General features: G+C 35.3%; 2 protein-coding genes across 2 annotated transcripts in view; one reads left to right on the plus strand and one right to left on the minus strand.

Annotated features, from left to right (window-relative positions):
* Positions 1 to 5,066, plus strand: part of LOC114247693 (uncharacterized) — a 30,265-nt gene extending 25,199 nt beyond the window's left edge. The window contains exons 12-15 of the mRNA XM_028180709.2: positions 952 to 1,017; positions 2,377 to 2,445; positions 3,599 to 3,682; positions 4,464 to 5,066. Of these exons, the coding sequence (XP_028036510.2) occupies positions 952 to 1,017; positions 2,377 to 2,445; positions 3,599 to 3,682; positions 4,464 to 4,577 (333 nt within the window). The 3' untranslated portion in view covers positions 4,578 to 5,066. The remainder of the gene's footprint in view (positions 1 to 951; positions 1,018 to 2,376; positions 2,446 to 3,598; positions 3,683 to 4,463) is intronic.
* Positions 5,067 to 5,093: 27 nt separating this feature from the next.
* Positions 5,094 to 11,350, minus strand: Cdk1 (Cyclin-dependent kinase 1). Its single transcript, XM_028180702.2, has 7 exons — positions 11,200 to 11,350; positions 10,935 to 11,079; positions 10,397 to 10,531; positions 9,371 to 9,480; positions 8,790 to 8,903; positions 7,628 to 7,730; positions 5,094 to 7,028 (listed from the first exon to the last, which is right to left on the minus strand). The coding sequence occupies exons 1-7, from the start codon at positions 11,346 to 11,348 to the stop codon at positions 6,825 to 6,827; spliced, it is 960 nt and encodes a 319-aa protein (XP_028036503.1). The 5' UTR covers positions 11,349 to 11,350; the 3' UTR covers positions 5,094 to 6,824.
* Between the last annotated feature and the right edge of the window lie 3,382 nt (positions 11,351 to 14,732).

Here is a 14,732-nt window from a genome sequence, read left to right on the forward strand (position 1 = left end):
CGACGAATAAATTAACCCACAGACACAGCCCACTGAGTTTCTCGCCGGATCTTCTCAGTGGGTCGCGTTTCCGATCCGGTGGTAGATTCTGCGAAGCACTGCTCTTGCTAGGGCTCGTGTTAGCAACAACGTCAGGTTTGAGCCCCGTGAGCTCTCCTACTAGTTAAGCCTACGCTGAAGTGGTCACTCAAGACCATCAGCTTAGGTAGGGGGAAAAAAAGCGCAAGCTTTTCGCAGTAAATCGACCAGTTGAGTGACTGGCGAGCGCCGATACCACGTGTGCTTGTCCTTATACATTGTGGAGTAGCTTGCTCACTCGCAGTCGGTATATACAAAGTCGGATCGATTGTCATTTCAACGTACAAATTAATTATTATTTTATGAAATCATTTAAATACATGCAACAACATCTTTATCCCTTCTTAATATCGCTCTTTGAGTGTCATTTTTGTTTCATCGATTTTGACATCGTAGCGGTATCGTCGTGGCCTAACGGATAAGACGTCCGGTGCATTCGTGTTGAAGCGATGCATCGGTGTTCGAATCCCGCAGGCGGGTACCAATTTTTCTAATGAAATACGTACTTAGCAAATGTTCACGATTGACTTCCACGGTGAAGGAATAACATCGTGTAATAAAAATGAAACCCGATGAAATTATAATTTGCGTAATTACTGGTGGTAGGACCTCTTGTGTGAGTCCGCACGGGTAGGTACCACCGCCCCGCCTATTTCTGCCGTGAAGCAGTAATGCGTTTCGGTTTGAAGGGTGGGGCAGCCGTTGTGACTATACTGAGACCTTAGAACTATATCTCAAGGTGGGTGGCGCATTTACGTTATAGATGTCTATGGGCTCCAGTAACCACTTAACACCAGGTGGGCTGTGAGCTCGTCCATCCATCTAAGCAGTAAAAAAAACTAACTGTTAAATTATATTTTTGTATTCACACAGAACGGGCAACACTCATATCCGGTGATATCGACGGTGCAGTCGCTACAGCTACAACAGAGCCAACAGGTTATTATTTTATTCAGATAAGGATCATAAGTGCTCATAACGTAACCATTAAATCCATGACGATACCAATGTGTAGTAGTCAGAGTGTAGTCAGTGGTGGTAGAGCGTATTGTGCACGGGCTGTTGGAAGCTTGAGACAGATGTTATGGAATACAGTTGAGACGCCGACCTCATGCCTCGTGATGACTGTGGACTCCACCAGCCAGTACATACAGCAGGAGGGTGGTGACCTCGTTCTAGTCGTCTAAGCAATAAATAAAAACAAGCAAAATTACATGTGCAAATTCAATGTGAAAAAAAAAAAAACATTTAAAAATAATATCAAACAGAAACTTGCTTATGCTTCTAGCATTGGTTAATATGGTCTATAAGTGAAATCATCAATTATTATCAGGTGGGCCGTATGCTCATGTGCTTAAACGAAGGCAACAAAAAAATAGAATAATTGTGGTTTGTTATTTACCACCATATTAACTGGAGATTTGTATTCCGAAATAAATATGTTAATCACACTTATTTTAAAAAAACACTTATAATGTTTTGGTAGTATACAGGATATATAATATCAAGCTAGGCAGGCGCTAGGAGATGTTAATTATATTATACTAGCGGCCCGCTCCGGCTTCGTTCGGGTCTTTAACAAAAATTTCAAAATAAAAAATTATAATACTCGTACACACACATTAACCCTTATATTTGCATCAGGTTTCTATATATAGAAAATTATAAAGATGGTTTGAATATTATTATTATTTTAATGAATTTGTTATTTTCATTTAAATAGTATTTATTTTTACACCTAATAATTTTTTTACACCTTGGGTTGCAGTATTGGAGTTTTAGTAAGGATCGCTAATAAAAAAAAAAAAGAGAATATAGCCTATGTCTCTCGGGGATAGTGTAGCTTCCAAGCAGTGTAAGAATTTTTCATATCGGTTCAGCAATTTCGGAGCCTATTCAATACAAACAAACAAATCTTTCCTCTTTATAATTATAATATTAAGATAGATTCCGAAAATATTATTTTTATGTTAAACGTTAACACTAACCATACCGTAACGGGTCAAAGGACCCATTTTGAAGTTGTGCACATTATTGCTTTTGCACATTTGACTTCATGACTTTTTCTTACCTGTTAATCTACAGTTATAATATTATGCTATTTCTTTTTGTTTTGTTTTGTTTATTTTGAGTAAAACTTGTTGTATACCGTTATCTACCCGCTATGGTAGAAATAGATACCAGTAAGTGTTGGTATGGTTATTAGTATTGGTATGGTTGGTATGATTAATGTTAAATCGTCGTGCGAGTGGTTGTCGACTGACAGTATATATAGCACGGTGATCACTTTTGTTCCAGCAACAGCCGCAGCAGCTGCAAGTGCAGACCATCCAGATCCATCCGTCGCATCAACCCATCCAGATACATGTACGTGTTGTTGACCTCAGAGATATGAGGCTTTCGTTGCGGTCAGATAGCTGCGACACTGTTGTCCGTGGGCCGTTCTTGACAAATAACCGTTTAATTGATTATTATGCATGAGAATGCACAAGGCGAGCTTATCGCAGTTTTCATGAATGCAGTATATTTTGTAATGAGGATGATCTACATTTTTTTATTGCATTTTTGGGTGGACGAGCTCACAGCCCACCTGGTGTTAAGCGGTTACTGGAGCCCATAGACATCTACAACGTAATTGCGCCACCCACCTTGAGATATACGTTCTAAGGTCTTAGTATAGTTACAACGGCTGCCCTACCCTTCACACCGAAACGCATCACTGCTTCACGGGAGAAATAGGCAAATGAATCTGGCGTAACTTTGATAGTTAACTGTTAATTGATAGTTAAAATCCTCAGTAGTCTCATAGTTATAGGGGTCTAATTATCCAAGAGGCGCGATGACGTCACACCTATAGACGTGACGTGAGGGTAGAAAGAAAGTCTCAATTGTATTGCATACCAGTTGACCAACTTTTCGATTCGGAACACCTTGTCGCTTCGTGGTTAGAAATAGGCAATTATTGGTGCTTATTTATGCGGGCTTAGTACGCCCTGCTACGAATACACATTTTTAAAATATGTCTATGGAAACATCAATTCCATGACTAAAATGATTGGGGGGGGGGGGTTCATTTAGGTAGCCTAAGCGATTAGGTAGGGGAAGAAATCCGAGCGCAAGCATTTCTGTACATTGAAAATTGCTAATAAAGGAAATGAAGGTTTAGATCAGGGGTCGGCAACCTGTTTGTCCTTAAGGGCGCAATACTAAATTTGAAAATTGTGAGTCCGCGCGGGTAGGTACCACCACCCTGCCTATTTCTGTTATGAAGCAGTAATGCGTTTCGGCTTGAAGGATGGGGCAGCCGTTGTAACTATACTCGAGACCTTAGAACTTATATCTCAAGGTGGGTGGCGCATTTACGTCATAGATGTCTATGGGTTCCAGTAACCACTTAACATCAGGTGGGCTGTGAGCTCGTCCACCCGTCTAAGCAATAAAAAAAAATGATGAAAAGTGTACCAGGGATCCTGTACTATTTTGAAACAACAATGTTTAAGAGACTCAAAATTTTGTTTAGGCGGTCGGCGTGCAACAAGTGCAACAACAGCAACTCCACGTCGCCACTTCTTCCTGTCAAACGATGCTCCCGAACATTCTACAGGTAAACAAACCTTAATAGGCACATTGTTTAATTATTTCTCAAGTGAAACTCATTACGGGCAGACCATCGCCGATTATATGAGCCCACTCGTTACATATTGATAGTGCTAAAACAGTGCCTTGGTGTGCAGGCAATAACTCTGTGGGTCGCGTTTCCGATCCGGCGGTAGATTCTGTGAAGCACTGCTCTTGCTAGAGTCAATGTTAGCAACGTCCTCAGATTAGAGCCCCGTGAACTCATACTAGTATGACCCCTCGAAGTCACTAGAATAGGTAGAAAAAAATAACTGTATTAAGTCTCATCACAACCATATGATTGTTTTAGGAATATAAAAAGGACATATGTTGATTTTTAATTAATTTTCCTAAGAAATTAAATATTTAATAGTCGATTATTTATATTGTCTAAAAACATATCAAGACACTTCGACGTGAAACAATTGGTCTAAATTTCAATTACTTCGTCCTACACTTTAGATTAGTTAGCAGTACAGTTTTTTTTTTATAGCTTATCTGGTTGGACGAGCTCACAGCCCACCTGATATTAAGTGGTTCCTGGAGCCCATAGACATCTACAACGTAAATGCGCCACCCACCTTGAGATATAAGTTCTAAGGTCTCAGTATAGTTACAACGTTACAGTCCGTCAGTTACAGCCCCACCCTTAAAACCGAAACGCAATACTGCTTCACGGCAGAAATAGGCAGGGTGGTGGTACCTACCCGTGCGGACTCACAAAAGGTCCTACCACCAGTATCAGTATACTGTGATTGTATGAACAGCTCCAGCCGGGGACGGTGGCGGTGTCGGGCCTGGGCCAGCAGGAGATCAACGTGCCGCACCGCATCATACTGCAGCCTCAACCGGGACACCCTCACGTGTTCATACATCACTAATAATATAATCGAATAATCGATTGAAATTTTTAGGTGATATTTTAATCGATTTTTATTCGTACTTTTCCTGTCAATTAAATATAGTCTGCGGTGCATACTTTATATAAGTAGCTTTATCAGAATTTGTTGTTGATTTTTATAGATCTGTAAATAAATACTTATTATTATAATAATAATTGTAGGATTTTAAAAGCAATGAAAGTACACATGTTAAAGTACTGGTACCCATATTAAAATTTGTTAGTTGTATTTATTTTTTTGTTTCTTAAATTTTATTTTCAAAGTCGATATTGTTGTATTATTATAATAATCAAACGTTTTCTTTTACATTAGTAAATTATTTAATACCAGAATAATAATTAGGTTTTATATTGTAATAGTTTTCAGGAGGTGATAGCATATGACTTAGATTTAGTGTTTCTTCTGTATATTTTATGTACAATTTTGATCATAGCTCTATTAGAAAAAAATAAACGAATTGTCAATTAACTTTCTTGTTTCAGTAAAACAACAAAATTAGATTAAAATTATTATTATACTTTACAAATTAAGACAATGCTTAAAAATATTATCAATCAAATACACATTCCATTACATATAATTAAAAATAAAATTAACTTACGAGCGGTCCAGAGAAATTGGCAAAAACTTAAGAAAATAATATTACATTTGTTTCTTGTCAAAAGTTTATCAAAACGTCTTTTTTCATATTATTTATTAAAACACCCACACGTCAACATGTAATATATAAATCGATTAAATAAATAATTATGCTTTACTTTTAAAAACAAACTGTTTACAATTAATTTTAGAAGAAAAAGAAACACGTTGTAGGTAGTTAATATTAATTGAAGAGATTTAAAACAATTTCAATTTATAATTCTGTTATACTAAAGAAATATTTGCAGTAGAACCTATTGATCTTATGTATTTATTTATTTAGATGACATAATAGTGACTGAAGAACATGAATTGAACAGATAATTAAGTTTAAATTAATTAAGTTTCCATGAAAATACATATAAAATACTTCTCATGTCACACGATGTTTCAACAGCATACAGAACAATATAGTTAAACTTATCTCCAAATGCATTACTAATAAATGTATGTAAAAACCGTTCAGAATCCTATAGTTTGTTGAAAACAGTTTGATACGCCGGGAGTTTGCACAGCGAATAGTTTGAAAAATAATAATTTTATTCGAATGGGACTTCCAGTCCTATAAATCAGTTTAAACATTTGCCGCATATCAAACTATATTTAACAAACTATGATGATCATCACAAGTTACAGAATATTTCTTTTTAGGCTTGAATGATAATACTGCAAGTTCCATATATTATTAAAAAGGTATTTTAGTCGAAAGGAACCCTTTTCCAAAAACTAAGTTAGTTTGTAATGATAATTAAACTATTGTGGTTAGTTTTTTATGCACTAAGTTTACATGTTGCTTTAGCCTTTGGTGTCCGAGGTTATTAAGCATTTCAGCGTTCGTAAAAACTTATTAAACAGTTCAATGAAGCCGACTATTTGGCAGTAATATTATTACAGAAGAAATAATTAAATACTATCATAAAACATAAATCGAACATGACAAAACGACACAAAGATGTATACACGACACGATTAGACAACGATGATTAATTTATTCAAGGTTAATTAACTATCAAGAATTCTCAAATTAGTGTTAAGGTAAAGAACGAAACCAACATTCAAAGTTAAAAGTATGAAGGTTTGTACAGCTTCGAACAAACTATGACACATTTTTCTATAATAATCAAACAATAATTTTCTATGGTCACTATTTAAAACCTAGTGACTTGATTTAAAAATTAAGCTCTTCGCCGGAATAGCTTTAAAATAACTCACATCTATTCATTTATTCTCGACGGTTTAAAATCCCAACTTCACAGACACACAAATTCATTAAAAAGCCTTTACGTAACTTATTTAAGTTCAAAGCTTGAGCTAAATTACATCTCGCGCTTAACTAGTCTTAGTTTTTCAATAATCTGAATTTTTAGATCAAATTCGATAAAATAAAGTACATTTAAATATTAAGGTTCTACTATAAGGAGATTGGATGCGAATTGTGGAGAAGTATAGAGAACATACCTCTAAATCTCTCAAATTAAAATGCAATGATTGCGACAGAGGAACCCAACTGAGTTGTACTTTGTATTCGTTCTGAAAATATATTTGTAGTCTTTATAAATGAAACCTAGTTCTAATGATTCGTGTCTCCTATACACTTTGAACAGAATCCGTGTCGTATGGGTATTCTGGCGTCACTCTGATGTAAGCGTCGTGCACTGTCAGTCCGGGAGGTAGTTTCACGTCTCTAAAGTATTTGTGTCGTCGCGCGTCCTTCGCGGATATTCTTTTAACCGGATCGTAGACTAACATCTTTTGTAACAAATCCATGCCCACTTCGTCTAGGTTTTGTACCTGTAAAAAATGCTCGTTACAATTGACGGTAGGAAGAAAAGATTTAACTCAGTCACGTCATTGATAATACCTAGTATAATATAATATAGCTTAAATGGTATTGGGGAGTCTTATAAGTCCGCACAAGCAGTAACGTATTCTGGTTTGAATGGCGAGACAGCTATTGTACTGTAAAACTGGGACTTAGAACTTATGTCCCAAGATAGGTGGCGGCATTTGTGTCTTTAATGTTTATTGGCCCCTGTAATCATTTAATACTAGGTGGGCCACATGCTCGATTACAAGTTTGAGCGATAAAGAAATTAGTTTTGATATGAGGTCAATATAAATCACATTAGAGCTGTCCCATCTTATAAACTGGAACGCATAGGTGCTTCACGACAGAAACAGAGCATCAAAGTCCAGAATTATTAGAAGTTAAAAACATATTATACAACACACACACACAAAATTTTTAACAGCTGGTTCTGCTAAAATAAACTTTCACTAAAATCCCAAGGGAATATCTTGGCTAGCTGGAGTAGTGTCACTCATTATGTTATATCTCAAGAGAAATAGAGACATATAAAAAATTAAAATAAAGTATGCTTTATACGTACATGATTGTGCAGATTGTACGTGTTCCAGTTCGGGAAGGTTGGCTTGTAGTCTGGTAGGAGAGAAACACCAGGCCATATCTCTTCTGTTGGCGTTCTTAGCATTCTGTTAATAAATTAAGACATTTTGTGATTTAAATAGTTACTACTAAGAAAAAATAGTACTCCAGCAGATACCATATACATTGATCATGAACGAAACTGGAAAATGAGTCAGAAAATTTATCGCACAAAAAATTGGGAGTCACAAATCCCATATTAGAAGTTTAGTTCATTCATGTATCTCCATTTCATTGGAAATCATGCATAAAGCAAATCTATCTGTTAAGAATTTCACACTTTATTGATTTGAATTTACACATATAGCTTGTTTTATCTTATACCTTTAAACGAGCAATTCTTGTATATTAATATATATATATATAATCTGAATCTCGGAAACGGATCCAACGCTTTTCATACAATTTTGTATACAGGGGATTTCGGGGGAGATAAATCGATCTAGCTACGATTTATTTTCAGAAAATGTTGTTTTATTCGTGTTTTCAATAATCAACTCTTCCCGACATCTATTGGCGAATAATAATACTATTTTTCTTAATTGAGGGCAACTAACCGCTTTAAAGACACAACAAGATGGCATTATCAAAAAAAAACCGAGCAACGCTGGGTCATCATCTAGTTTAAGCTAATATCAGGCATAAGCAAGGTTGCAAGAAAGTGGAGGTACATCCGGGAATGGAATGGATAAACAGAAGCTTTAGAGGCTGAAAATATGTAAACTAGTCTTCTACTTATTTGTACATACTTCAAAATTACACTTATTTATAATCATATTTACTGTAGTAGTATTATTATAATTTAATTACCCCAACAACAGGATTTTAAAAATTTATTAACTGTTATATAAATATTGTTGTAGTAATTGCACACCCAAAAAACATCCAAAACTTGAATGTCCACATCATATTTTAGTTAGTGTTCAATTCGTGTTTCAAAACTATAGTTGTATTCTAAGCACCAGTTACATTCCATTGTTGAAGGGAGCATAAAAAAGGTTTTTTTTTTCAATTATTGTTGTTAACATTTAACTCTAATAAATTTAAGGCAGAAAAGCAAAGCAAGCAAGTGGTCACCGTTGCTCATGGACCTCAGAAATGCTCACCTGAAAATGCGGAAGAGCTGATCAATTTCAGAGTCTCCTTGAAACAGTGGCTTCTTTGATGACATCTCAGAGAATATACAGCCAACTGACCATATATCAATTGGACAAGAGTATCTAAAAGTAAGACAAGTTACTATTATACAAAATAAATTAAATATTTTTAAAAGTATTTCATTATTGATATATGTAATACCATAGTAGTGGTTATTAGTGAATAGAAGAAATCTGAGAATACTGAATAGCCTAAATCATGCTAACAATAATAATAATAAAATTTTTCAAAATATATTAACTTGTTCAGATTAATCTACCAAACAATGACCTCCACACGGTCACTGACCATTCTTTTGTATTAAGAAACAATTAGTGGCAATGTATTGCCACACTATTCTATGAATTTACAATGCAACTTGCCATTTGGAATACAAAGTCTAAAGCTCTTAAAACAAAATGTTTTTCCTACAATATATTCCATTATTGGGCCAAATTACAACTAATGTGTATTGATTACTCATTATAGAGTGAAAAGTTATATTGGAGTTTGTAGTGGCTGGTTTTGACTGATTTGGATAAGATTTTACCTTTGACTTCCTAGTAAGACCTCAGGAGCCCTGTACCACAATGTGACAACTTCATGTGTGTAGACCCGCACTGGAACACCAAATGCTCGACCAAGACCAAAATCTGCAACCTGTCACAAATTTATTAGGTATTTATGAAGAAAATAAAATTATATGACCATTGTCTAATGTCAGTGTTTGACTTTTCAAACTGGTAAAACTATATTTTGAACAAATATACTATGACATGGCCTTCACGCACGTCATTTCGGATCCTCCTGATCCACTAACGGTACTTTTAGGTACCTCAAGCACCGATCATCGTTCTCGTCGTCCCCGTCGCTTGCGACGAAGGGCTCGACCAGTAAATTAACCCTCAGACACAGCCCACTGAGTTTCTCGCGGGATCTTCTCAGTGGGTTGTGTTTCCGATCCGGTGGTAGATTCTGCGAAGCACGGCTCTTGCTAGGGTTCGTGTTAGCAACGTCGTCAGGTTTGAGCCCCGTAAGTTCACCTCCTAGTTAAGGTTACGCTGATATAGCCTCTCAAGGCTATCAGGTTAGGTAAGAAAAAAAAAGGCCTTCACATTGACCTATAGCAATAGCACTGACACTGTTCAGCACCATTTAAGTTTGACTTTCGATCTGTTTCTATTATTATCTCATCTACATATGTTACTGACAAAATTGAAAATCTTAGCCTGCCTCATTGAATTCAAATAGTTTAAGTTCTAATATGACATTATTTTTAACGCCCATAATTTATTCTCAGAATAGACATGAATGAACAGACCCTTGATATATTTTAGGTCACTATGACTTGGTGTTGCATCATGCTAGTCATTGGAGAGCTTTACTAATATATATGGTATATATAGAATGCACAGTTTCAGGTTACTGGTTTTGATTTACAACTTTTTTAAAGTAATAAAAAGGCCAGTCAAGTAGTCTAGAACTGAAGAAAGTGATTCTTGCTGGTCCCAAGATTCACTGTTTAGCACTTTTTAATAGCTTTGCAGTTATTAATATCGCCATAAAATACTCTCACTTTAATGATTCCAGTCTTGTCGATGAGTAGGTTCTGTGGTTTGAGATCTCGATGCAGGATCCGTCTTTGGTGACAGTACAAGATGGCATTGTTGATTTGATATAGATAGCTCTTAACTACAGATGGGTCCATGAACTGAAAATAAATAATGATAACTAATATTTTTTTTTTAAATTACTCTGCTACAAAATTTAACATTAAGAATTACTTTGCCTTGTCTTGTGTGACTTATTTATTGCATTTATAGATGGCCCACCTGATGGTGAGTTGTATCTAGGTCTCGCGGAAGTCAGCAATTCTAGAGGCAAATCCCAGCCATGGTCAACTGCTAACGCATTATCTCAGGAGACCTTCGCAGTTTATTTAAACAAAAAACGAGTTTTTTTTTTCAGAAATAAAACCTCCAAAGATGCTACTAGTCCTAATTAACATTTTTTTATATTTTAAGCATTGTACTACAATTTATATGATTGTGGACACACTTCAAACAGGTATCATAGTTTGTTGTAAAATTTAATTTAAGGCATGGTTATGTTACCTTTCCAGAACCAAGGGAGTCCATATATTTCTTCAAGTCCATGGAGAGGAATTCGAAGATTAAGTAAAGTCGCGACTCTTCCATCAGGACATCCTCCAACTTGACAATATTAGGGTGGTTCAGTTCTTTAAGTAGAGATATTTCTCTGAAATGTTTTCAAGAAGTTCTGGTTAATATAGGTTATGTTCTCAAATGCATGAGAATGTGTTTTTAATTAATATAATTGTTTTTGTGCAAGTAATTCATTCAATTTTACGTCGTTTACCTTATTGCCGTGGATGGTATGCCTTCGTCTTCGGACTCCAAGCGAATTTTTTTCATGGCTACAAATTGACCAGTTATTTTGTTTTTTCCTTTGTAAACGACACCGTAAGTACCTTCGCCGATCTTTTCTATCTTTAAGAAATCATCCATCTTGTAGTAAGGAATTTTGGCGGTTTTATGCAGACCACAACAAAAAAATCACAACACCATGCAATTTTTCTTACTCCTACAAAATGCGTGTTTTAATAATTTTAATGTGTTTTAAATTCATAAATGTCTCAACATTTGACTGTAATCCTTAGTTCAAGTCACTTCTGTTCTTTTTAGGAAATATTTTAAATGTTTTACTATTTTACAATCTCTAACGTTTATCCCTTCAACGTCTTTCAAACGAAAACTTTTTGAAAATTTTCGAAGTGGACTATTTATGTCAATTTATGTGTCTATGCTTTGTTTATGACTAACTTGTTTCAGAGTTAAATAACGCTTAGAATAGCATAAATGTGCTACTTCAATAGACAAAATTGTTGTTGCTAGAATGAGATAGTACTAGAACACTAAAAATGCATATCAAAAAGCTTAATGTTTTATGAATGGTATTGGAACACATTATCATAGACAAACAAAGAGAGATTAATTTGAAATGCAAGACGTACCGTAAAATGGGGTAAATAGGGACAAAATCGACCTTCAGATTGAATTTTAAAATAGTTCCAATTAAATAGTCACTGCTCAACCAAAGAAATAAGTTGAGTCTTGAACGTACCTAGGTGATTAAAACCGTTACATTATTTTAATTATTCATTTTAAAGAAATAATCGGTAAAATAATGGCCGTCCCAATTTACCCCGCGTCCGGGGTAAATTGACACGGGTAAGGGTTAAATTGGGATATTTGTAAGGGTTGTCAGCTCGCAATACTGCGATATATAATAGGTAGGTAGGTAGATGCCATACAATTATTTATATGGACCGAAATGATGAATACAATCCATAATTTAAGCACAATACACAACATAGTGTAAATTAAGCTGATTTCTATTCCGAAGCGATATGACGTGAATGATAATCAACAATACAATGATCAAAAAAAGTATGTGCATGTTATATTTTAGAAAATTATTATTTAATTTCCTTAAAAATCACAACTCTGAAACAAAATCATAAAATAGAATAAAAAATAGAAAACAAAAGGACTGGAAATGCAATAATACAATTTCATTTAATCAACAACGACGCGTGAATAGATTCTGAAATAACAAAAGTTTTGATTCATTTGAGTTCTTTTTAATTTAATTTCTTTTTATTGCTGTAAAGGACATACGACCGGGCAGATATTACAAGGTAAATGTCGCGAAAAAAAAAGTAATTATATATATACTTTTCTTTTATCTATAATACTTACATAAACTAACTGATAAACACCTTCTTTACATCACGCAATTGAGTGATAGTATAGGCTAAAAAATCTATTATAAGATATCAGTGACAACCCTAACAAGCCATCCCTATTTTGTCTTTTGGCGCTCCAAGTTTGTGTTTTCTCGTCCCTAATTTTTCCAGTCTCGTTCCAAATTACCCCACATACGTCCCAATTTTCCCCAAAAAGAAAGGAAAAAATATACATTTTTTATTTTGTCGAAATATTGTATTTAAAATAAAAATATTGCAACTTACCGTTTGTTTTGGTATTTCCAGGTGTATTAAAAACTTATATAAACTGTGATCTTATTGAAAAAACAACGATAATATTACTTTTTTGAAAAGTTCTTTAAGCTGTTTTATAACGCACTTTTCAACCACTATTTTCAATTTAATTTGATGAATTTTTGGGACCAACTTAACTCATATTTAGTACTTCCATAGTTAACTTGGTTTTTCTTCTATACATTGACAAATATTACCTTAAAGAAAATTAGGTAGATTCCGTGCTACAGGTACTTTAGAATCTTCCGCAGGTTTGTCCCAATTTACCCCAGAATCCCAATTTACCCCATGTCATGGTACCGTACATACGGTACATACCTAGTCAGGTCATAAGTATTGTCACACAGTAAAAACTTTTCTTTTAGAATGCTGGCCACAAAAAAGTTTATTGAATTCGAATTTCGAATTGTTCATGAAAATAAAAATGTATACTTTTAGAATTTTACTCATTTTTAAATATGGAGTGGACGCTTAAAGAAGACCGTGTTGCAGTTATTGCGTTGCATCGTTGCGGTTACGCGCCAATTCAAATTTTTAACATACTGAAAAATTTGAATATAACCAAAAGATTCGTTTATCGTACCATCAAACGATACAGTGAAGACTCTAGTGTAGATGACAGGTCAAGAAGTGGTCGCCCTCGGTCTGTTAGGACTCCAGCAGTGATAAAAGCTGTGAAGGCGCGAATTCAAAGAAATCCCAAACGTAAGCAGAAACTGTTGGCCCTTCAGATGGGGTTAAGCAGAACCACGGTGAAAAGGGTGTTAAATGAAGACTTAGGGCTTCGGGCATATCGAAGAAAAACAGGACATCGTTTGAATGCTCGTCTAATGGACCTGAGACTGAAGAGATGCCGCGCTTTGTTGAAGCAGTACGCGGGAAAAAAATATCGGGAAATTCTTTTTTCGGATGAAAAAATTTTTACCGTAGAAGAGAGCTACAACAAACAAAATTATAAGGTCTACGCACACAGTAGTGAAGAAGCGAGCAACCGTATTCCGCGTGTCCAACGAGGTCATTTTCCATCCTCGCTCATGGTATGGTTGGGAGTTTCTTATTGGAGCTTAACAGAGGTACATTTTTGTGAGAAAGGTGGAAAAACGAATGCAGTTGTGTATCAAAATACAGTCCTGACGAACCTTGTGGAACCTGTTTCTCATACCATGTTCAATAACAGGCACTGGGTATTCCAACAAGATCGGTGCCAGCTCATAGAGCGAAGAGCACACAAGACTGGCTGGCGGCGCGTGAAATCGACTTCATCCGGCACGAAGACTGGCCCTCCTCCAGTCCAGATTTGAATCCGTTAGATTACAAGATATGGCAACACTTGGAGGAAAAGGCGTGCTCAAAGCCTCATCCCAATTTGGAGTCACTCAAGACATCCTTGATTAAGGCAGCCGCCGATATTGACATGGACCTCGTTCGTGCTGCGATAGACGACTGGCCGCGCAGATTGAAGGCCTGTATTCAAAATCACGGAGGTCATTTTGAATAAACTTTAGTGTCATAAGAATCTGTTTTGTTAAGTTCATTTTGGTATATGAATGGTTACATAATGAATAAACTTGTTTCAATTATTTTACATTAAACATGTGACAGAATTTATGACCTGACTAGGTACATACGTTTTAAGCATTAGTCTATTTTAAATAATGCAAACTTAATCATTTCACAGTAAAATATAAATATTAGTTTAATTTATTTATTTATTTTGATAGGAGTTACACAGCAAAGCGACGATACATTATTTTTAGAGTAGTTTTCGTCCTGCAACACTAGAAATGAATCTGTTGGTACACTAATGTGTGGAAAACAAAGCTTAAAT

Source organism: Bombyx mandarina, chromosome 16 (genome assembly GCF_030267445.1).
Source record: "Bombyx mandarina strain Sakado chromosome 16, ASM3026744v2".
Classification (NCBI taxonomy): Eukaryota; Metazoa; Arthropoda; class Insecta; order Lepidoptera; family Bombycidae; genus Bombyx; species Bombyx mandarina.

Excerpts from the sequence above, each read along its gene's own strand:
- Cdk1 (XM_028180702.2), bottom strand. The coding sequence starts at position 11,348 with ATGGATGATTTCTTAAAGATAGAAAAGATCGGCGAAGGTACTTACGGT. Across the intron at positions 10,532-10,934 it reads ACTCCCTTGGTTCTGGAAAG|TTCATGGACCCATCTGTAGT; the intron begins GTAACATAACCA and ends ATTTATTTTCAG. Across the intron at positions 9,481-10,396 it reads ACAAGACTGGAATCATTAAA|GTTGCAGATTTTGGTCTTGG; the intron begins GTGAGAGTATTT and ends AATTTGTGACAG.